The 25,760-nt window shown below is 31.0% G+C and overlaps 1 protein-coding gene across 2 annotated transcripts in view; it reads left to right on the top strand.

Annotated features, from left to right (window-relative positions):
- cv-c (crossveinless c) overlaps positions 1 to 25,760 on the top strand; it is a 713,946-nt gene that overhangs the window by 581,245 nt on the left and 106,941 nt on the right. For both annotated transcript variants that reach the window (XM_067046074.1, XM_067046069.1), the window contains exon 8: positions 1,350 to 1,421. In XM_067046074.1, the coding sequence (XP_066902175.1) occupies positions 1,350 to 1,421 (72 nt within the window). The remainder of the gene's footprint in view (positions 1 to 1,349; positions 1,422 to 25,760) is intronic.

The following is a 25,760-nucleotide window of genomic DNA, read 5'->3' as shown; positions in this document are numbered from 1 at the left end:
GCAGGCTAACTAAAAGGATGCTAAATGGTGCAATTGCAATGGTGAAAATTGGAGGAGTCTCGCTGGAAACCGCGAGGCATGGGAAAGAGTGCTGGCAGAGGCCCAGGTCGTACAAGGACTGTAGCGCCCAACAGTGAGTGAGTGATTATTGATATTACAGGAGTTAAAAAGTACAAGTTACTATTATACAAGTCTGTGTAATTGTATTAAGTTAAATCTACAAGACTAATAGTATTAGTTTGTACTTTATTATGAAACAGGCCCTGGTCACCTGCCTAGGAGTCATCTTATTAACTTTATTGGTATTTGTTTTCTTAGTCTTTGTAACTCATCGTATTGGTCTTTTTCTCTCTTAGTCTTTGTAACTCATCGTATTGGTCTTTTTCTCGACCATTTACCAATGTCTTAGCAGGATACAATATTGTATTTTTGAAAATGCCTAATTATTTTTAAAACTGGACTTTCATAACTTCAGAACTATATTTTCAGTTTTTTACACTCTAAATACTAGGCCTAATGATATTTGAAATTATTATTTAAATCGAAAATATACATATAAATAAATTAATACGATAAACCTATATTGAAACTTAAACTAACATCTGGAGGCTCTTCAGAGGAATGTTTCGATCCTTAAGCTGTAACCTCTGATCTTTGACGTAGCCAGTTCGTTAGATATTCCAGCGGTGCATCTAGTTGTTGAGCTTCGGTGTGTTTGTAGCGACGTCATGGGAGAGGAGTGGGCTCATCTTGGATGTGGGTGTGGACTTGCATTATATGTAATCAATGGTAATGTCAACATCACCCACGCGAGGTGTAAGGTAAACCTCCCTCCATGGGTCGTCATTTAGTTCATTATTGTCATCCAGTTCTCTCTTAAACTAGTTGTATATATTAAATGTAATACATTTTGTTTGACTAATATTTTCCAATAGTATTAAAGGTCTTGTTTAAAGTATAAAAAATAAATTATTTGTTCATGACATATATTTTTTAGGATCTTGAGGATCTCAGTAAATAATAAAGTAACTATATACAGTTTAATTAAAGAAATTCAAGTCAAGAAATTTCTTTGAAAAAACAAGACAAAAACAAACATGGTTATTGTCTATTCAGGACCTGCTTATAAGAACTATAATATCTCGAAACAACGCCTAAATATATTTTTTTGATTATTTACTGAGCCATGTATGTGTCTATGTTGTTTAAAGTAAACCATGACAACATTCACAAGAAATGTTTTCATTTCAATCAATAAATAATAACATCATAACCCTATATCTATTACAGAGGATGATTATAATTTAATTTCATTTACAATAATCTAATTTTATTTTTTATTTTTGCAGAGATCGAAGCAAGCGAAGCGTGCCAATGGTTGAGGGCTGCTGGGTTTCCTCAGTATGCTCAGATGTACGAAGGTAAGTCATATTAACTTCTTATTTAATGTTAGACATTCTTGGTTTTTTTTCCGCTTTTATAGAAGAAAACTAAATTTTGAAGTGTAAATTTCTAGAAACAAATATTCTTATCCATAGCAATATTAAAAATTGGAAAAAAAAAAAAAAAAATATGCTTAGGGTATAAACTTGAAAAATATGAAGAATAAATCAATGGGGTACTTTTGTCGTGATTTATATTTAAGAAGCCATTAAATTTATAAGTCTTCGAAAAGGAAAACAGGTTTACAAGACGAATATCATACCCAAAGTTGATAACAATGCTATTCTACCCATAATTATAATAAAATACTGTCTGTGCCGACTGCGCCCGAGTTTATACAACGGAGGTACAAGTTCTTCTACTCGTTGAAGACCAACATCAGCCCACTGTTCCAGACACTGCCCTTTACAGCTCCTATCAGGTGGCAACAGTGCCAGCAATGACCAATTACAAACAGTGCAACGGACACATTTCTAACCCTAGTTTTTTTGTTTTAGTTATAGTGCCATCACAACTCTCATGTGTGTCCCAACATTTGTATTACAAGAGCAGGGGAGGAAAAAAGGCAATTATCTCGCCCCAATTTTCGATTACTTTAATGAAAACTATGTATAATTAATAGTCAAAATTGATGAGTCTGCCAAGTATAGGTAGGGGGATTAAAAATCCTTAAAAACCACTAATTTTTCATTCAGAGCTCTATATCTTAAAAACTACCAACAGCACTAGAAAACCTAACGGTACATTATTTAAAGAAGTGTAAATTTTCTGAAATATTAGCCTTAAAAGTGCTATTTACGTTCAATAGTTTTCGATATATAGCTTTTTTAAAACCAAATTTTTTTAAAAATGTACTGAAAGATTAGTAGTTAGTTAATTTATTTTGATAAATCTATATCTCAGGAACCATGTGATAATAGATGTCTATTAGCACTCAAATTAAAGCTAGTTTAATGGACTATACAGAATTTTATGACCTTTACCTTCGTAGGAATAGTAGTTTTCATGATATATGCTAAAATAAATTGATTTAGAGTTGTTCGGACAATAAGTTTGATTTATGAAAAAATTCATTTTAGAAACCATTTGACGTACAGATGTCTGCCAGCGCTCAAATTAAAGCTAGTTAAATTTACTATAAAATAGTTTATAATATTTATCTTTGTAGGACTAGTAGTTTTTATGATATTTAACAAAATAAACTCACAAAATGTTAATTTTTAGTTGTTAATATAAAATGTTGGATTTTTGAAACAATATATCTCTAGATTCATAAGACGCACATATGTTTGCCAACACTCAAAATAAAGGAAATTAAACTTACTATAAAGTAGATTATGACACTTATCTTCATATGGGTAGTAGTTTTTATGATATTCACATATGAATATAAATTTGGCAAATAAAAATTTGTCTGAACAACTATAAAGCAAATTACCAAATTTCATGAAAACTATTACTCCTACTCATAAACATCATAAACTACTTTATAGCTCATTAAACTAGCTTTAATTTGAGTGATAATAGACATCTGTACGTCAAATGGTTTTTGAGATATAGATTTTTTAACTAACTACTGATCTTTCAGTATGTCCCATACAACATTTTTATGAAATGTTGCTTAATTAAAAAGCTATATCCCGAGAACTATTTAACGTAAATATCTCTTTTAGGGCTCATATTTTAGCAAATGTTCTCATCTTTAAATGACGTTCTCTTAGGTTTTCTTGTGTTGTTCCAACTTTTTAAGATATAGAGCTCCAAATGAAAAATTATTTTTTTTATCGCTTTCAAACAGCCCCCTTTTTTTTTATTCCCCCTACCTATACTTGGCAGACTCATAAATTTTGACTAGTAATTATACATAGTTTTTATCAAAGTAATCAAAAATTGGGGTGAGATAACTGCCTTTTTTCTCCTCTTGGGCTCTTGTACTATTATGACTCAAGACCATGAACTCTTCAGCGCATCTTATTACTACAAAGATCCTTAAAATGTTGGTCTGCTACAGTAGAATGAGAAAGATTAGATATCTATACTTATATGTATATATTTATTTATTTTCTATTTTATTTCAGATTTTAGAGGTTCTGAAAATAAAAAGTAAAATATAAAAACTTTGAATAATAATAAAATATACCAATATACTATTAGTAAACAAAATAATTTCTTCCTAAAACTGTGTAATAAAAATTGATTTAATTATTTATTTTTTTTAGAACGGAATTCTTTCACTTCGTGATAATATTTCATAAAGCTGTTAGTTAAAAAGATATAAAATAGAAATTTAATAATAGACTTGTCTAGTTTTCAAATGCAATGTTTCAAACATTGCATTAAAAATACGGATCATTAAATACCATCTGCATTGTCATAGTATTTAATAATGCTTCTACAGCTATTGTTTGCTGCAATCTGTTTTCCTTGTATTTTAATGATATGAAGTGGAATAAATTATTGTTTATTGTGTTTCTCAGTGATTAAAACGGTCCTTCACCCACTCTTTATTCAATAAAGTAATTTTTTTGCATGTTATTAATGTGATTCGTGGGAATTATTACATAATCGGAAATTAAAATATTAGGGTTAAATATTAAGTTTATGAATTTTAAATAATAATATTGCTGTTGTTCAAAACTAATTTTTGTTATACCTTTCATTCAATTAATTTTGTTATAATAATTTATAAAATTAAATTGAAAAGCCAATTTTTTGATAATTAATTTTTACACTAACATAGATCACAGAATAATATGCATATTCACTGTATTTTTTAGTTCAAAATACCTAACTTGAACTCAGTTTTCAATTTTTTAATTAATTTATTTATTGGTAGATTATAATTGAAGAGCTTAAAAGAAAGTCTTGAGTTTCTCAAATAGCAGTTAATTATTAAGTAGCCATTTTTTTCATAGATTCAGACCCAATTTAGCACATTTCACTTTAAAAGTATATAACAATATTAGTTAACAAAGGTAACTTAACAATTGAACTGTAGTAATATGGAGATAATATTTATTTATACTAGGAGTTCTGCATTAATATAATCTCATGGTTTCAGTCCTGCTATTTTAGAAGAATGAGTTCGGGATAGCTCAGTAAGGTCCTGTTGGGAGACTCTTGGGGCACACCTAGCCTATAAAAAGTTGATATCCTTTAATAGGGGGAAACCCAGGTTCCCTATCAAAACACCACTCTAAGCACCCGTTGTTCTAGAATCTATACTTTCTTAAAATGTATTAAAGCCATGATCCTTCTGAGTTACAGTAGGCTATTTTCTTTATATTGGAGACCAAATGCTTGGGTCTTTTGATCCATACAAATATTCTTATTTATTTTTATATTATTATATTGTCTTATAATTATCCCCATAGATAATATAATATTTATGTATTACCTCAAGAGAGAAACAATCAGTAAGATGAATGTAATGCAAAATCCTACAGGTTGTTGTTACATCTCCTCATAAATATCTTTATACTTGAAGAAAAAGCATTTAGTGTGGCAAGGTGATTGTTGAGAAGACGTGGGGTGGGCATTGTGTGAAGATAAGATGGCACCAATAGATACCCCACTCTCTTGGAGCACTCCCGAATATATCTGCCTCTGACATATTGTCTTCAGGTGACGTAGTCTTGTTAGCCGTCTTTCCTATCTCTAAACCTCCCCAGTGTAAAGAATAAAGCCATCTCTTCCACTAACAACGTTATTATAATAATTGAAAAATGTATTGTGCTCTAACTTTCTTATTTATATCAGCTCTGTATTTTTCCTATACACTATAGGCATTTTATATATTATATATTTAGGCATTGTTCATCTAGTTTTTTTAATATTTCCGTTTTAATCATTCTAGCACCTATTTGATATTGTCGTTATTTATAAAACTCTTTTATTAAATTTTCATGCTGTCATTCAATTCATGAAATCGAATTTTCGTGTTTTCTGATTATCTGATTATGTTGAAATTCGGTACAAATGCATATACCCAACGAGTATACAAAATGGTGGTTCCAATTAAACATTCTGATGATGGATCCATTTTTTAGAACGACGATAATTGGTATAAACTTATCTTATAGACCTCTTTGTGGCGAATCAGTCAATGCTCAAAGAAGGCAACTTGTAAAGATCAACAGGCAAGGAAAGATCGACTTGTTAATACAATGCGGTATATTTTAACGTTTGGCACTAAAATATCTTTTTAACCTACTTACGATACTTAAGGGGTATATTAGTCAATACGTGTCGACTGTGGGACCCCGATTTTGAAAAAAAGGCTTTTTACGTTTCAGTAACTAAAATGTGAAAATATATGCATTAAATAAATCAATACATATTCTTTAGTAAAGTGCTTTTAATCTATATAAAAGCATTTAAAGAGGGATCATAATGCAGTCTTTTTTAAAAGCTTTTAGGTCGACTAAATGCGTATTAGTTTAAAAAAAAAATCATCATTAGGCTCTTGTATTTCAATATTAAAGTCAAATTTTAGTATTTTAATTAATATTCAAGTTTTAGTTCGTGTTAATAAATACTAGCTAACTCAATTTAATACATAAATTGGATGATAGGACTGAACAATAACAAAAAAGGGTTAAATATGTACATAGTTAATAAAAAGGAAAACTATACCAACAAACTCTCCAATCCCATATCACAGCCCTCGAAGAATGGTGTCTTAATTGGAGGATCAAGATAAATTCCAACAAATCCCATTAAATCACCTTAACCCTTCGTCGTAAACCTACCGACTGCCCTACAGTTTCATTTAATAATGTAACTCTTACCCCTGTCGAACAGATCCGCTACCTTGGACTACATTTGGACAAACGATTAACCAGGAATCCTCACACGAGACTGAAAAGACAGGAACCTGCACGTCGATTTCGACTATTACAGCAATTACTAGACAAACGGACTAAACTTCCAACACATTTCAAAAGACTGATCTACATGACTGTAATAAGGCCAATCTGGACATACGGAGTTGTGCTTGGTGCTACACTAAACCTTCGAATTCCTCTCGTATTCAATCCTTACAATCCAAAATCCTTCATAAAATTCTCAATGTTCCTTACATTGTCACAAATAAAATCATATATAAAGACCTTAATGTTCCCTATGTAACCGATCTAGCCCGAACCAGATATTACTCCTCCCATTATAAACTCCCTAACCACTCAAACCCCCTAGTTTCTAACCTTGCATCCTCTTCCATTCCTGACAATCCTCGGAGGCGCCTGAAAAGAAGATAGCCACGAGACCAGCTAATGTAAAATGTCATTAGAGTGCTACCAATGGGTAGTTTCTCTACACGCCTGTAACACTCCATTTTAACTAAGTTTATATTTACTAAATGTATTATCTAATATACAGTTGTAAATTTCAATAAAGATATTAAAAGAAAAAAAAATATTTGTTTTGCTTTGTTGTTTCATTTACTACTGTTAAATAAAACTAATTTATATCATTATAATATCTGGAATTTTTTATTTTTCAACAAGAGTGTTTAAATCAATAAAATATTTTTCAATTTTGAGAGATTATTTTATTTTAATATCCTATGTATTTTTGAATTAGATACCTTTATGTAACAATAATTCAGTGGTCAAATTCTATACTTCAGTATACAAGTTTAATTAATCTCGTAAAAATGTTCGTTATTCCTTCTTACTTCAACGTTTAGTAATAAATTAGGCATTTTAGTTAATTTTTTAAAATATATTTTATTTTTTAATTTAATTTGCATCAAGTTCATGAATAGAATACCCAATTAAGAATATTTCGTTTCATTGAACTGCAAGGTGTGAAACCTTTAGATCAGGAACGCCTTTTTAATTTTCTTTTATCTTTGGAGCGTAAAAAGTATCTTAGAAGAAAGAGAAAAAATATTTTTATCTTATATATTAGTTTTAACTTTTTTTTTTATTTGTTTTTAACTTTACTGCTACTATATATTTATTTTAATTGAATATATTTTCTTCATTTTTATTTATACCTAAATTCGATTTGTTATTACTTATTTTGTTTTGGTGAGCGTGCTGAGAGTTTTAACATTGGATAAGTCAGTGTACATTTGTGGCGAATTACTGGAAAAGGGAAATAAAGATACACGAGTGCGGAATAGAAATGATAAAATGTATACAAATAGCGTTCGAGAACAAAGCAAAAAAAACAAAACAATAAAGATGTATATGGTGCTCGCTCCTAATGTATAAGTCGTTATTATTTGAATTGCTCCCTCGAAAAACGTTATGACTTCATGATTTAATAAAATGATTTTTCACCATAAATAAAATGAAGATAGCAGTCCTCAATAATCGTAATAATAGATAAAAGTCATAATCCTTAAGGATATAGTCCTTAATCCTTAGCGAAGATCCACATGTACCAAAATTAAAAATACGTTAATTTTGTCCAAGACAGGACTTTTTTTTATCCTTGAAAAGTTTGGAGAAACGTCATTGATAACCTTTTTTAGAGGGAGAACTGAATAAAAAATGAAACATGTATCATCTTTAACACTTCTTTTTGGTTTCCGGGTATCAAACCAAAACGTTACAGCAATGTCAAATCAATAAAATGATCTGAAGGTTAATGGTGTATATAAGGAAAACAATTGAAATCATATCATATAATATACAATAAAAACATTTATGGAATATGGATAGTATCAGATTTTATTTCAGTATGATGAATGGTATCAGTTATTATTGGTGAATTATTACAACGTTCTACCGAATAATGCATCAGGGTTGAATGGATTCAGCGAACTCATTAGTGATTTGCCTCGTGTTCACAACAATCGATGGACTATATCCCGGTACAGATTTCCCGATTCCAGACCGGTATTGGTTGGGGCAGAAATAGGCTTAGGCACAAGCCGCAGAGCGATGAACGGCCACTTCATCAAAAGATCATTTGTGCCCTGGTGCGAGAGTGAGCCTTCTATCAAGCGCTTAGGCTTTACTTGCCTCCTAAGTGTTATTATTTCAATAATTTTTTTATGCGGTTTTTCTTCTTAAAATTAGTTTAAATACTCTTTACGGTATTGTTTTGTTATAATAGGGATATTCATGATCTTTAGTTTAACATGTTGAAGCGTGTTAAATGGAAAAACTCATGTTAAATGGAGAAATAATTCCTTCCTTTACCATGTTAAAACGATGTAACATGTAACGTGACTGAGAGTCTGTTAAATGGAGAATGACGTCACCCAACAGACCAGCTAGGCTCGTTACCATTTCTTTAGTCGCCGTGTTAGGTTACTTGCTCGTAGTTTGTGTTTTTATTGTGTTAGTATTGTTTTAATAACTAATAAAGCAATGGATGACAATAATAATAATAATGAATCAAAACGTACAAGTAACCAATGACATGAAGTATTTGAAGGAAAGGTTGTTTGTAAAACAAGTTGCTCAGAAAATCCCCTAGGAGCTCTTATGCATTTAATATGACTTTAAATAGGGCTGCTCACAATCCTATACTTATAACATTTAACATTTTGAATTTAACACAACATCATGAATACCCCTAATATCTCAATTCGGGAAAAAATAAAGTTCAAGAAGAAGGAATAGTCTTTGGAAAATCGAGTCCTACCCCAAGTAAATAAGATGTTTGTTCCAAAGTAAGGTTTTATTGTCAGAAAACCAGTGTGGTGCGTGCTCAATACGTTTTTATATCCAAACAATTGTACTACGGCTTCACACGCCAGTTTTCTGACTGTTAAATCGTTCGTTAGAACTAAGTGATTGATTGAACTTCATCACACCAGAAACGTGAGCATGTAAATATGTAAAATAAATAACGTATAAGTTAGTAACTTGAGGGAAAACGTCCTAGGATTCGAAATAGGCGTAAATGGCGTATGGCGTAAATAGTACTTTCGTCATAGAACTTCCCTAGGTAAATCTTTTTTTTTTTTCACCATATTAGTTTTTAATCATACAATCATTAAAAAAAAATAGCGTTTGCAGTAATGGAAACGAACTTAAAGACTCCAGAGGCTTAAATAGTTTCCATAAACTTTGATAAACCAATTATTAAAACTCAACTTTGAGAATAAAATACTTTGAAAAATTTCTTTGCGTGCCATATATAAAGCAGTTAGTTTCAGAAACTACTTAAACTTGACCTTGAAAATTTTGAACCCATTTACTTTCTCTATGAATATGAAATATATGATAAGAGATAGTATTGCCATTTTGAAAAATTTGGAATCTCGGATTTTAACGGAAATACTAGCTTAATTATATTGTAGTCAAACGCTTTTGGTTAATAGGATTTTCTTTGGATATTTATTTATTGAGAACTTGAAAATAAAAAAAATCTTAAAAAGGCAGGTTTTCAAAATGCTCTACATGAAATTTATTTTTAAAAAAAATTATTCTAATTTATTTAGTGAATAATAATAAAAAATACAGTGACATCTTGCTAATAAGTTATTTAATTGCGTCACTTTTTGTTGTTACTGAGATAGCGCTCTGATATCTCTTTATGATTCGCTAAACATGTACTCTCGCAAAATGAAGTAATTCCAGAAATGAAAAGCAGCCTAGAAGACATTATTCTTTGATGAGGGATTTCCTTTAAATAGGTCCTAATTTCGTAATTTACATTATGATTTTTCAGCACATGAAACTTCTTTTTGACAAGCTGACTTGTCATTGACCAAGGCTTATGCGGCAAAAATGAAAATATTTTAATTTGATCGAGGATAAGATTGTTTTTTTATTAATTTATTTATTGATATTTACAACTATATACAACAAGTAAATTTGCTGTAGGTGACATAGTGACATGACACAAACATGTGGAGAATCTACCCACTGATAGAACTCCAATAGCATTTCTAGAGGAGATCTCGAGGCCATCTTCCAGAGGATAAGATAAAGAATAAAATAAGTCAAACCTTAAAAATTTGAATAATTTTTTCTCTCTTCTACTCTACTGTGTCTATCAGTACGATATATAATCTGTCTAATATTTTATTATATTTTGCCTTTGGAAAGCGCGAGCCCTCGCTTGAAGTTTATTTTTCTAATATAATTCCCTAATGTTTTCAGTAAATTGATGAATTAGGTTGAACTCGTTTTTTCGTCATAATATCTGTTACTATTTTAGGTTGTAAAACCAGTTAGCTGACCATATGCACACAACTTCCGTTGCGAAAGAACCCTTGTGATGTTAAAAAATCCCTAAGTTTTTTTTTTTACACCTTTTCCAACAGGTGTGAGGAATTAAGCATATTCTCCCGAGCCCTGAGGCTAAGCTCAGTTGAAGGCGGCGGACACATTATTAAATTAATGTTATATTCATTTCTTTTCGATTCCATGCCAGAGGACTCGCTATGAAGCTTGTCCATATCCTTGACAAGACCATTACTCAGCATATAATTTCCGAAGCGTGTACCTGCCAGTGCGGACGATCAAAGGTTGAAGTGGCGCCGAACTGTCTGCAAGTTCAGAACCTGTTCTTGCAGACTGGTTCTGTCAAGTGTAGGCGATTGCATAAGGCCCATAACTCCGTTATGGCTACACTTGTATAATGTATTAAAGAAGACGCGTATTTTGCCGAGCTATGGCTTTCTCCATCTGGGTGGCGCTGAGGAGCCATTAGGTGTTGTTGGCCTGACCCCTGGAGATCCACCACCAGATAGCGCGTCGTACAAGGCGTAATGGGCCTTGTTTGATATATCTTTCAAAATTATGCAAGATTTTTCGTTTGAACGGCGAAACTGCCCGATGCATAAGCAAACTTGCATCTCTGCGTGGTTCAAATATCAGATATATCTGATACTGGTTCTGTTTTTCTCTTTGGCTTGGAAACTTTCCTTGTATTATGAAATGCCCTTCCTGCTGGATTTGCAATATTTTTACAAAACTATGATCTTCTTCCTCATTTTATTGATGACTTCCTCCTACACAGCTCACAGACATTGATAGTCAAGGTATCTTTTGAGTTGTTTTTACAATCCAACCCGCTCTACATTGTCTACAATACGACTTCGAACCTCAATATTTTTGGGACCCGACAAATTAATTACTGTTTTAAATGTTTAATAATTAAAAGTTTAAGATTTGTGTAAAATAAATGAATTATCGTTGTTTAATGTCGACAAATTCTCCAAGTATAGTGAAATATGCATTTTCTCAAACCACTTCCGGATTAGAATGCATTATTTTGCTTCGTTCTCGCTCATTTCTACATTATTATATCATTTTAAGTGATTTTATGACAGCCATATTTCCTAGAAGTGTTTCAATTGCTACATGTTTTACAATTCTGCTTTAACTCATCCTTTAATAGAGGTGAAAGGAGAAATAAAAAAAAAAAATTACCCATTGATGAAATGTTTAGAAATACTGTCCGCTGTGACCTAGCCATACCTGTCATTTGTAAAATAGTTATTATCAGACATATCACATTGATACTGATGACTACAATCAGATAGTAGGAAGTTTATTTATTTATTATTATTATTATTATTTTTTTTTTTTTTTTTGAGAACTAGAAAGTGGTCTAACCTGAGAGCGCTCTAGTGAAGTCGAAGGTTAATAGAAAATTATATGTATATAGTATACTCATTTTATAGAAAATTTCTCCTGCTTTGATATTTTTTTAAGTGTTTATCTTCAAAAAAATAAATGTTTTTTTGTAGGTTTGTTTTGGTCATCAGTTCCTGCTTAATGTACAATCAATCTATTGTAAACAATCTTAATATTTAAATATGAATTAACTAACAAAAAGTCTCTTTAGAAGGAATTATTTTATTTTATTTAAAAACGTGATTATTTTCATTTGTCATATTTTTCTTACTTCAAGGAAATATAAATTATAGAATGTTAAAATAGTTGGCATTAAAACTTGAATTTTTAAGTATAATTTCATATGTCTGTTTAATAAACAAATAATTTTTATAAATCAGTATCAGTATTATGAGAACTGCACAGTTATACATAAAATAAGATAAATTAAAGTTTATATTTTATTATTTCCATTCTTGAAAGATAAATATCACTGAGAAATAATACCTTTATATTTATTTACATTGCACCAATTTTGTTTTTATGTAAACCAATCACATTCCCACCAATATTTTGTGTCGAGATAGGAGATAATTGTGAGAAAGTTTCTTTGAGAATAGGTAATTGACCCAGACAATCCCACGGCACCTCAGATCTTCGGCAATGATTGCGACTTCCACACACCTTAAGAATAAGGAGGGAGTTAAAAAAAAATTCACACTCAAACATAAAATATTATTTTAAAGACACTCTTATTGTGTATAGCAGCTGCATATGTTTTCTCGAACTCTCTTTTTTAAAGCCGTTATAATTTTCTCCAAGCAGGAAAGGAACCATAAATTGTCTTTCGAAAGATAATGTGCGCACACAAATAATATAAAATTAAATTAAGGAAATGTAGTTCAATCAACTATAGGGCCACATAAGCGGTTTAACTTCCTGATGTTTTGCAGCTAAAGCAGGAATAATTATTGTTTTACACAATTTTCTAACTGCGGTCAACGATATCTGTCACGAAAAAAAAAATCCTCAGAAATTGGATAGAAATTCCAGAGGGATATGAACCCGAATATTTTAGGTTTTAACTTTCTTTTAAATGTCATGTAAAATCATTTCCTTTTTTTTTAGTACACATGATGCGTATATCTCGTACTTCCAAATTTTAATTTCGTGTTTTTGGATATTTCGGTACAGTTTCGAAACTGAAAACCAAGTAATTCTCAGCTGTTGATAAACCACAGGACTTTGCTGAATTTATATCAATATGAATTAACGATTATTATTACCCGCTTGTTCTGCCAAAACTATAAATGAGGTTTACTATAACCACTATAATGAATCCTAAGGTTTGTTACCCATATAACCAATCGCTGACTACACCGATCTGACCACCGACCACTGTCGACCTCAATCACGCATGATTGGTCATTGCACAATCCTCCAATCTACGTTTCAGTCGTAAGTCAGAGGTATCTGGCAGCCCCTCAAAAGTTTTCCAAACGGTTTCACGTTAATTAGCTTTTTAGGGTAACTACAATAGACATCACTTTTTTTCCCTTTCACTTTCTGCAATGTATATATTTCTATTCTATTCTTAAAATAAATTACCCTCTTGTTTTTTTGTGATTGACGTTTCGTAACAATGTCTAAAACTATCCCAAAGGGGCCCTTCAGCATTCAGCACCTACAACCATTACTATCCTTTCTGACCAGTAATTTTCTAGAATTATTTCCTTTTATAGCGGTAATTTTCTGGTTGCATAACAATGACAAAACAGTGGCTCTAGTAGCCAGCACGATAGCGTAGCTTCAGAACTGGAGACTAGTCAGTTTGTGGAGAGATGGTGGCTAGGATTTTTTCCTAGTTCGATTTCTCCTGTGGTCGACTGTGCAACTCGCAGAGTTTTGTAACACCAACGGCCTCTAATCAGGAAGTAAGGTTAGTTCTTTGCGGGTACTTAGTATTCTTCTAGTCCATCAAACTTAATTCTGAATTGAATTTCTTTCGCATTAGATAGATCGCCGTTGGACTCTTGTTTACTTCATACACTGGTAGAGTAACTTTTATAATAATAATAATAATTTTTTAGTGTAAAAGGGTAAATTAAAAGGGAGACATTTCTGAAAGTTTGATGGGAATGTCATGGATGGTACATCTTGGTTAATCCAATACCCTTCCAACGATCAAATCCCATATCATTAATCACTTCCCGCCTCTCCCTCCCCAAATTTCCAAAGAATTATCTTTTTGAACTTGCAAACTTTTATTTATTGATAATAGTAAAATCTGCCACAAATTTGGGCATTGGCTAATAGTGATAATTAATAATTGAACACTTTCATTACAAAAAATTAATTTAAAAATAAATAAATAAAATTAGTTTTAAAAAAATTAATAATTACAATAAAATAAAAATTATTAGAAGAAAAATAAATAAATCTAAATTTATTGTATGCCTACAGAAAACAAATATTTACCAACACATATAAATACATTATTTTTTGTATTTTTGTATTCTATTTTGTATTCTAAGGGAAAAATAAATATTGCACTTCTTTGTGAATTATCTTCTTATCTTATATTTCTTTTTTTAAATCTTTAGTTCATTTTTTAATTTTATTTGATTAGAAGTTAGTTACCTAATGATTTCTGATCGGCAGATGGTTTTATTTTATTTTGTAATTTTTATTTATCTATATTATTCTAAAGGGATTTGTATCAGAATAAATAAAATAATTTTTATCATCCTATTTCGACAGCGTTTTTATTTTGTTTCTAACGTTTTAATTATCATGAATATTTCGGAATAAGTATAATTAAAATTTTTTTTTTTAATGTTTTGAACTTGTCAAGAGCTCAAAAAGAATATGCTCCATTGCATTGTCACGTTTGACCCAGACCTAAATCGCCGAAATGGAGGGGCCCAGCTTCTTGCTTCATCCTGCCTATAACCTTCTCCTGCCATATGCTACCTCTAATGCTTATTCTTTGAGAAGACAGCATTATGTGACAACAATGTCATAGCATTAGAGATTTAAAATTATCATTTTAAAATACATACATAACGAAACTAATAAGCACTATTTCTAAATAATTTTTGATACAAATTGAAAATAAAGTATTAATAAAGTAGTTATTATTTTTTTTTTATTCTTATAAACTGAATAAGTAAACATTTCAGACTAAGTGTGTATCGGATATGAAAAAATGATTTCCATCCATTTTGAGCTGTCCGAAATTGTAATTTATTAATTGTAATAAAAAGTATATGAATTAAATCAATATAATCTATTTTAGGCAACCGGTTAGCATTGTTTATTGGCAAATAAAAAATTAATAACATCTTTAAAATTTTTTTTTTCAAAATATCCAGTTTGAAGTAATTTATTTAGTAAATATTGAAAAAAAGTTTTTTTTTGACCAGTTATTAGTTTATCAATTGAATAGATAAAGTAGAGAAACAACAATTCAGAAGAAAAACATCAATTCCCAAAAGATGTGTTATTTATTACTTCTTTTTTTTTCTGAAATCGGAAATCCAAATTAATTGAACTTATTGTTACTTGCTTAAGATATATATCGCTTTATCCAAATCGTTTTATGAAAGTATAGCAGCACTGGGACCGAATAAAGAAATTCTAAATTTATTAAAAATAAAGATTGTTGCTATTATCTGGACTGTAAAATATTGTCCATTGACTATGATTATTTGAAAAAAAATTAAAATACTTTTAGATAGAAGAGAAATGAAAAGGATTGTGTGTCTTTATCTCTTATAGTTCCTGAGAACACGATTATTAAAAATTGAATTTTCTATTCCTTCGCCTGATCCAGGAGTTGCCTTAAAATTGAATTGTCATTATTTAAGATAGTTAATTAAGATTAGGTGAGAATATGGGTTGCATAGTTTTTGTTAAAGTGGAAAGGTTTTATTCAAATATTGAATGTTGATTCCTTTGATTATGGCTCAGGTCACTGAGAAAAAATGACTGGCATCTGAAGCTTGAATATTTCTTAGATGTGAGTAACATTCAATTTCTTACAGTTTCTCTTTTTGAAACCACTCCATTTTTTTTTTTTCAAAAAAGGCATTGGAACCATTAGGATAAAGATGAATGAATAATTACAGGCTGAAGGCTGACAAGTGTGACAGACAGCCCGCTGCTAAGAACAAGAGGGCTGGAAATAGGCGTGAAGAAAACAATAAGCGTTCACTTTCCCCTGGGACCAATTAGCTCCTCGGCTGATTGGTGATGGCTCTTTGTGCACTCTCATGACCTCAATCTTCTTCCTCATATGAATCTTTTGTTGTCTCTCTTGTTTACTCTTTCTCGACCGAATGATATATGGTCGTATTGTTACTGGAACGTTAAAAAAGTGCTGAGTTTTTTAAGAGAAGACGTGGATAATCCATTCTCTATTTCCATCCCAACTCATCATTCTAGGACCTGCCTATGTCTATTCAGATTCGTGAATTTGTGTTTTATTTATTCTGAAAGCCCACGTTTCATGTTTCTATAGTGCCTATCGCAATAGCTACAACATCGATATGCGAAATTCTTGTAAACTAAAAATGAAAATCGATACCTTTATCTTATTATGCTTGTGAATAGAAAATTGCCTAACTGCAAAACTATTTTCCGTTGTTATATATACAGCAGTATCCTGCCATGCTAATAATTAATTTGCAATTCTCGATCTCAGATAAAATATCAATGTTAATTATTATTAACAATAATTTTATCTTCTGTTTTAGTTATTATTAAAAATTTCATAATTATTTTAAATTAAAAAAAAAAATTTATGAATTGCTTCAAATTTACAAGTCACAGTTTTATTGGGATAGTTTGATTATGTTCATTTTGTTTATTCTTTTGTTTGTATATATTTTAAGAGTTTTTTTTTAGTTTTTTTTATTTATTTTTTATTCATTTATCTCTTTTATTTTATTTTAGTATGTATGAGATCATTCATCACTATCAACTATTGCCCACAACTGCCAGATTGTAATATCTATCAATAAATAAAAAGTATTATTTAAAAAAAAAAAACAGTTTTATTGGAAACAGCTTAAATGAAAATTCTATTTCAATATATCAGTTTAGTAAAAAGAATGTCAATATGTATATAATGACAGGAGGACATGTAATACCTGAAATTATTATTTTAAAATAAGTAAGAGAGACTGAAGAAATAATAAGCAATATAATAATATCCTTAAATAAATATATAAAACTAAAATAAAAATAATTTGAAGTAACCCTTTCTATTCCCTATTAGTATATCCAGTAAAAATCTTACAACAAAAATTCAAAAAGTATGCATTACATTTATGGTCAACATGTGTAATTGGCTTTTAGTTTTATATTTTTTATTTTGTTATTATTACTGCTATTCAGAAAAAAAAAACATTTAATTTTTAAAAGAATAATTAATAAGCTGCATTTATAAATAGTTATTATAAGTGTAATACTTAGTAAATTTTAAGATATATTCTTTTCAAATAATTTTTTATTTCTTTTTATACCTAAATTCTTCCAATATATCCCCCAATTGACCTTTCATAGTATAAAAGGGCCCTTTTGAAGCAGCATATCGCCTTAGACTTTGTATAGGAAAATTCAGTAAAAGAGCAATCCATTAAAAAATTCCTTAAACGGAAGCTTTTCCCTATTTACCTCAAGTCGAAGAATAAATAACTTTTGTTCTGTTGTATTCTCCTTCCTTCTTCATTCTCCTCTTTAAGGAAGTTAACTTTTGATTATTTTTTTCTTTAAATGGAAAGATAAATTAAATAATAAATGTTTGAATGTGCCTTTCCTGAATCTTTTAGAACATCCTTACAGTATACAATTTTGTATCAGATAATTGGATAATGATTGAGTTTACAGTATCAAAATATTTTAATTTAATATTTAAATACGCAGAATGTACTGCTCAGGAGTCTTTCTTGATGTAGAACATGCTTTTGATCGAGTCTGGCACCAAGGTCTGCTATACAAGATCCGTAAAATCCTACCCCCTACATACTTCCTCATTATCCATTCTTATCGCTCCGACAGATTATTTCAAGTAAATCACAACATCCCTATTCCGTCAGTCTGCTGGCGTACCTTAGGGTAGTATCCTTGGTCCTATCCTATACACAGATTTTACAGCTGACATCCCAACCCATTCTAACACTATTTTCACCTCATATACCGATGACACATGTCTATTGTCAGTGAACAATGATCCTTACATTGTATTCCAAACCTTGCATTCCCACATCACCACCCTTGAAGAATGGTGCCAAAACTGGAGGATTAAAATAAATTCCAATAAATCCCACCAAATCACATTTACCCTTCGTCGTAAACCCATGACCTCTTGCCCCATAGTATCCTTTAATAATCCCCAATTATTCCTGTCGAACAGATCCGTTACTTAGGACTACATCTTGATAAATCCATGTAAGTCGTTTGTCAAGACATGGAATCCTCATACAAGACTGAAAAAACAGGAGACTGCTCGTCGATTTCATTTAATAGACAAACGGTTTAAACTGCCAATCAATTACAAAAGACTGATCTACATGACTATTATAAGGTCTATCTGGAAATATCGAGTTAAGCATTGGAGATCCCCTAAATCTTCAAATTCCTCCTGAATCCAATCTAAGTCGAATCGTCGAATCGTCGTTACAGTCGACTGTAAGCAGTCCAAAATCCTTCGTAAAATCCTTAATGCTCCTTACTTTGTCACGAATCAAGTCATTAAGTCATCAGAGCCTTAATGTCTCATATGTTGCCGATTTGGCCAGAACCAGATACCAATCCAACATGATAAACTTCCCAACCACCCAAATCCACTTGTTTCTAGCCTGGTTTATCAGATTTCCTGATAATCCTCCTAGGCGTCTGAAAAGAAGATGGCCTCGTGGTCTTCCCCTCTAGAAATGTAATTGGAGTTTTATTAATGGGTAGATCTTCCACATGTTTGTATCATGTCACTATGTCACCTACAGCAAATTTACTTGTTGTATATATTTTTATACAGTTTTAAATAACAATAAATAAACTATCAAAAAAATAAAATAAATCGTATCAAAATAAGGAATTGTTTTGTTGAGGGGAAACCGAAGTGAATGATAGCACCATTATTATTTATATATGTAAAGAAAAGCCAATGATAAATTAATTGAAGAATTCTGCTCCTCATTTATCAATGCTGCTTGCGCCTCTTGATAGCTTAATAATAGCTAGATCATTTAAAATTAATATAGATGAAATTAAATAACTATTGTTATCCTGTTTAGTCAGTCTCCAGTATTCAATCTGAGCGTCGACTTTGTTGTCAGAGTAGAATATATTTTTTTATAATTTATAACCAGACTTAAGTGTGTTCAAAATTTACTGATTTTTCTAGGTATGATTCCTGTGAATCATATAAGAAAAATAGTAGGCTACTGATGTGGAATCACCGATTTCTTGGTGTAACTAGGATAAAACATATTGTAACATGTCCGAGTGTCCAAAGGTACCGAATGTGGCTAAGAAAAATATTTATATGCATTTAGCAATTTTTTTTATTATCATTTTCTACCTTTACTCTTTATGGATTCAAATAAATTTGATATATTCCATTCAGTTTCTTCTTTATTTAATAATATTTTTTTTACAGAAACATTTTTAGCACTATAAGCCAAAAAAATTAATTAGGGGTTAGGAAAACTGTAGTCAGAATCGTTTTTTGATTTCTTGAATAGAAATTTTCTTAAAAGTTAGATTAGAAATTTTGGAATCCTGAATTTGAAATTATTTTTGTCCAATAGTGTATGGCGTTCATGTGAACCTTCGTCACTCCTCAGGATTTTGTCCGAATCCAACGTTACCTCAACTGTTGTAAAATTGAATTTCTGCCTAAAAATAAGAAGAAAAGTAGTTTCAAATTAATAAATCTCCTCTAACGTTTTAATTTATATCTCAGGCTTTAATTTTTAGGTCTGATTTTTGCCATTTCGCGTAGTTCATAGAGTCCTTAGTTATTCCAACGTTCGTTTAAATTAGCTGTGCCAATCGAAGGTGAAATTAGTAAAGTGCAGAAAACGGATTTCAACTTCATTCATTTACTCCCACTTTGCTACTCCAGTAAATCTAAATTATTTCATTAATTTACTCATGTTGTATTAATTATTTATAAACGATTAATTACTTAATAGGATATGAAAAAAAAATATTCCGATTGTACTATATGAGTTTAAATTTATCTCAAAAAACGAAATCCATTTCCAGTAAAATCGGCCAAAAGTAATTTTTTTTTTTTATGGAACAGTTCATTTTAAAATTCAATTTGTTTATATTAATAGTTTTGTTAAAAGATTTTCGCGCAATATAAATCTATTTTCCGAAAATAGTTTACTAATTTGTTTTTTTTACTTACCTTTTGATCATTTTTTACCAAAACTCTTTTTAAATAAAAAAAATAATTAAAATTTTAAAATGGCTGGTTTTGGAATTTAACGCCTGATTTGTGAAAAAAAAATCATATTTATTAATTTCTAAAAATCATTTAGCCTAATGGCAGTTATTCTTTGGCTGTATATATTTATCCTTTCTCAAATATTTGTCCTTATATTTAAATGATATAGGGAAAATAAATCCGATTTATTATTTTACAGTATAATAAAAAATAAAATACAATAATATTTCACCAAATAAATGACATTAATATTGTTATTTTAATGAGGTTAGAGTTGTAAAAACAAATTAGTGAGGGTTCATCGTTTGTAATTGTCTCCCGGTGGCCTCTGCGGTTTCTCATCAGCTATATTCTCATCAACAACATGTACCGTATTTTAAATTAGCAGAGACTGATGCTTGTTGCAGTGATACATTAGGGGACTATATAGGTGGCAGCGGTCCCTAATGAATACTGATTAACTGCAATACACCCCCGCAGCACTGTGTAGGCGGCAGCAGCAACAACTACACAGCACCTTATTACCCCAAGGCCTCCTTAGGTGGCTCTGTACTCTATTGTATATCTTGTTCGAGAAAGTCGAGACCGACCAGTGTAGTTAATCATTGTCTTGGGTCATTGCACAGTTTGAACAGATAACGCTACTTTCCATATGAACTTTATAGGTCATGTTTCCGAAGTCGATAGTTTCAAAGTGTGCATAGAGTTTTTGCTCTTTTCCGTTCTGATGGTGTGCAATACGAGTTTCAATTCCCTTGCTTGCTATATAAATCGTATCGAGAATTATTCCAAAAACCAAACCAAAGATCTCTGTTATGTATTCTTACTTATGTGTCATTCTAAGATCATTAGACATTCCTATTACGTGGACGCTTATAGTTTAAATTCCATCTAAAGTAATAAATTAGACCAGTTCTGGTTAATTTGCTAATAATCTTAAATCTTATCGATTTAGCAAAAGAAAAACACTACATACAACTATTAAATTAATTTACAATTTTTTAAAAAGTGATTAAGCTAAAAAAAATTGTACCTCTACTACTCATGAAAGGTCAAGGGTTTAGTACTTTGTAAGGAAGTACAGTTACTAGAGTAACGGTTGTGCGAGAAGATGATATGGTCAGAATCGCACTTGACTACAAGATTTTTACCAAATTAAGGTACCCACTTTAAGAGACTAGGTGGGTTTCGAGCCCACAGGGCCGACTCACGGCAACACTGAAACAGAAAATAATTGTCTGTCACAGCCGGATTCGAACCCGGGTCTTTGGAGTTACCACCGCCTCACATTAGTAAAGCTGCTATATTCATTCAAATTCGTGTTCAATATCAACGAAGAAATCCTTCATTGTAATAGATATAATGCATATAATAGGAGACAAGGATAGGTTGTATTAAGGATATTCTTCTTTGTGTATTTTTTCAATTAGTATGATTTTCTGGAATTAAAGAAAAAATCGTATATTTTTGTAAAAGATTTTAGATTTCTTGAATTTTAATAGAAGAAATATATTAAAAGACGTCTTGATAATGTTATTCATTGCATGAAATGGAAAAATCTTGTTTTGTTGTTTTAACCTAAAAGTAGTATCCATTTTTTTTTTCAAATCATTTCCTCATTAATATACTAGATCACTTATATTATCATAGAACATTAATGAAAAAGTCAATTTATTTCAGAGCCTGTATCATTGACATAAAAAAGAAAAAAAAGAAAAGGAAAACCATTGGGCGAGATTGGACTATTTGTCCAAGAAATAATGGCTGTCTTGGACATGGAGAACAAGTAGAGAATGAATTAACTAACGGGCGTACGACCTTGTTGCCTGCACGAGTGAGGAAATAATTGTGGCTTTGCGTTAGGACAATGCCATTGTCTTCAAGGAGCAAGTCACTAAGTCCCGACATCTTAAAGACACCAGTGACCTCCATCGGTGCACCCCTCTAGCTTTACTCTTTAGACTTACTACCCCTTAGAAAAAGAAGAGGTCACTTAATCGTAACAATCTGTCCATATTGTTGTATCTCGCGCAAATTTTTGTTGCAGGATCATCAATGTAAATAAATAAATATTTTTCTTAAAGCATTTCATACAGTTGTATATTATTTAAACGTTATACTGAATAAGTTTAAGATAAAAATAACAACAAGCCTTATAATAAAAGCGTGAGATATAGAAAGCATGAGAATTTCAAATACTGATGTCCACGTTTATATTCCGACACCAGTTAGATATCCTATGGCGCCAAGTCAGTATCCCGACTAATATTGATTAAACAATTTGTTGAGATAGTGAATTAGATTAGTTTGAACAAATCATATCTCATTGGGTCTTTTAATCACGGTCTTTAAACGAATTTTCCAACAGAAATCTGTTATCAGATAAAGAGTATTGCTGTTCTACACCACATCTTTAATATATATTTTTTATTATGTGGGAGTAAAATAAAATATGTATTTTTTTTTGCTTCCTTACTAACGGTGGTAGGTAGGTTAGGTATTTATATAGTAAATGAAAATCGTTTGCCAAGAACATTGGTCAATTTATGTTCCTCAACTATAATTTCGAACTCTTTTTTTTTCTTTCTTGAAACATTAATTGTTTACAAATTGTACTTTATCTGTATATTTTTATTGGATAGTTACCTATATTTTAAAAATAACGATTCATTGTATGAAAATGAAATACAGGAGATAAGACGTTTTTTATTGTGTCTCTAGAAAAATACTTTTTGGAAAATAGAAAATGAGATTCGCTAAATTTGATACTAAATCATGTCAGGATTCAACTAAACTAAACTCTAATTTTCCTCCACATTTGTGCCTGTTTGGTAAAGCCGTTTTAGAGTTTTTAGTGTGCCAAGAAAAATACATTTATGTCTGAGATTGTGGATGGTGTTGTCTAATGATATTGATATTAGATTTTACACTGATTTTAATATTTAATTTTACGCTGATATCCAACTTTCCCACAACTTTGGGCCGAATCGAGTTAGTCTTTTTTGAAACATAGGTGTGACAAGGAAAATACATTTGAGCATTGCTAGTTTGTCCCATATCTATTTCCATACGACAAAGGATAATAACACAATTGCTTGTACAGAAAACAAAAACACTGTTAGCCTCGACTATTGGTCAAAGTTACGTTTACCATGTTACGTTTATGATAATATAACTGTACACTCACCTGATATGGTATCAGCATTGTTATTCTCCAAAAAAAAAAAATAAAAAATTTTGTGCTACTTAATCTGATGATATTAAGTACGATGGTACTGCGTAAAAAAAAAGTTCTCTTTATGTGTACAATAAAAAGGTTTTTGACTTTCACTTGTAAGTATATTTTTGTTTTGTAAAGAAGCGAGCCCAGAGCTGCTCCCAACTACATAGCATTTCATTTTTGCTAAAATATAGACTTCGTGAGTTTTTATTTTCCTAACACAATTATTATATAATATTAATGTTAACCGAAAGAGCCCATGTAGTGGGTTCACTACTTTGTAAGGAAGCACTGTTTTTAGAAACACGATTATACATGAGTGATTTTTTCTCAAGATGGCTCAGCCGCCAGATTTTTTCCCAATTAAGGATACTCACTTCATGAGGCTGAGTGGACTTCAGGGGGGCTCTAGTACCCACAGGGTTGACTATCGGCAACAGTGACAGAATTAATAATTATCTGCCACTGCCGGATTCTTTGAAGTTACCATCATAAAATTATTAAAATCCAACCATTCAATATTGAATATACTATGCCTACTTCAAAAAGATACTCATTGAAGATGATTAGGGCGGAGAAGACAGAAGTTAGTAGGGATGCGATGAAGGCCTTCTTTGGACCGTGTCTTCTGCTAACGGTTCTCCAGGTCCACGGTTCATTTCCTGCCTTTTCCGCTCTACAATTCCAATCTGCTCTCCCGAGCGATCCTCCCTCTGTTTGTTAAGGCCTAACTTCAGGAAATTGAAAACTAACAATAACTTTCTCACTGCTCGGTGAATTAAAAGAAGATGGTTCAGCTCTAAAGAATCACTTTTCTAAAAATGATAGTGATGTCATATTTTAATGTAAAACTGAACAATATTTTTTAAATTAAATAAAAAATAATGCGTTTTCCATGATTTATCTAGTGATTATAGTGCTATGATTACATACTCTTTTATTTTGTAAAATAATAAAGGAGGTGAATTCAAGTAGGTCGACAATTGACTTTAGTAGAGGCTAGACAAGGTCTTGACGCTATTTATTTTATTTTATTTCTTTTAATTAATTTATGTATAATGTTTTCATTACATATTTTAATCTACCAGTATGTACTGTTAAGTGACGATAACATATTCAGTACTGTTCGACCGAATAGAAGAGGATCTACTGAAGAGGAAAGATGCCGGGCCTATCTTAGTGTTCAAGGTAATCACATTGTACATTTAATATAAATGTTAATGTTTACATTTGATTAATAAGTTAGTTAGAACACACTTAGATTTATTTTTTATAGCATAAATAATTCTTAACAAGGAAAATCTTATGACGTGAATAACTCCTTAACGAAGGACGGTCATACCATCATAGGGATCCACATAAACACCCTGTATATTGGCTTCAATTACTTACTTAATTAGTATATAATTCAAATATGCCTCATGAGTGTTTCAATGTAGCCCAAATACCAAATCAATTTTATATTTTTTCCACAAACATGAGTAATTCATAGTTTTATTTTATTTATTTTAAATACACTCCTAAAGAATATAAAATATTTATTAATTCAGAAAACTCATTGCTAAAACATTAATAATTCATTAATTTTATTAGTTCATTTATATTAATGTGAAATTGACAAAGCTATTTAGAAACGCTTGCAAGAAGTGAGCACTTACTTCGGACAGTGATGTGCCATTGCTAGAATCCTATCACTGAAGTGCTATTGGATTGAAATATGTTCAGGCTAGACGCACTTAAAAAACTTCACATTGGCACTAATATAATAGGAACACGAAGCCTATAGGATACTTACAAAGGTACAGCCACATCACGCCAGTTAACGACCCATCAAGTCGTGATTTCTATCCCTCGGCTTCCAAGGTTATTTTCACGACTGTTCCTATCCAGACGTCAAAGCCATTGAATACTGACGTAGCGGCTGCGTCCACTGCAATATTGGCAACTCAAGGACGCCTTCCACCCTCTTGAGAGTGCTTTAGTTAAACGATGCCGTGTTGAGGTATGAACTACCCTGACTGTCAGAGCAAATCTACGGTAGTTGTTTTTTACCATAAATTAGAAAACTTATAAGCACATGACAGAAAAAAAGAGGGCTGCTGAT

The sequence above is a fragment of the Halyomorpha halys genome, unplaced genomic scaffold, assembly GCF_000696795.3.
Source record: "Halyomorpha halys isolate HHAL.00 unplaced genomic scaffold, Hhal_1.1 Scaffold603.1, whole genome shotgun sequence".
Taxonomy (NCBI): domain Eukaryota; kingdom Metazoa; phylum Arthropoda; class Insecta; order Hemiptera; family Pentatomidae; genus Halyomorpha; species Halyomorpha halys.
Note: the sequence above shows the minus strand (reverse complement) of the source record. Positions and strands in the feature narration are given on the sequence as shown.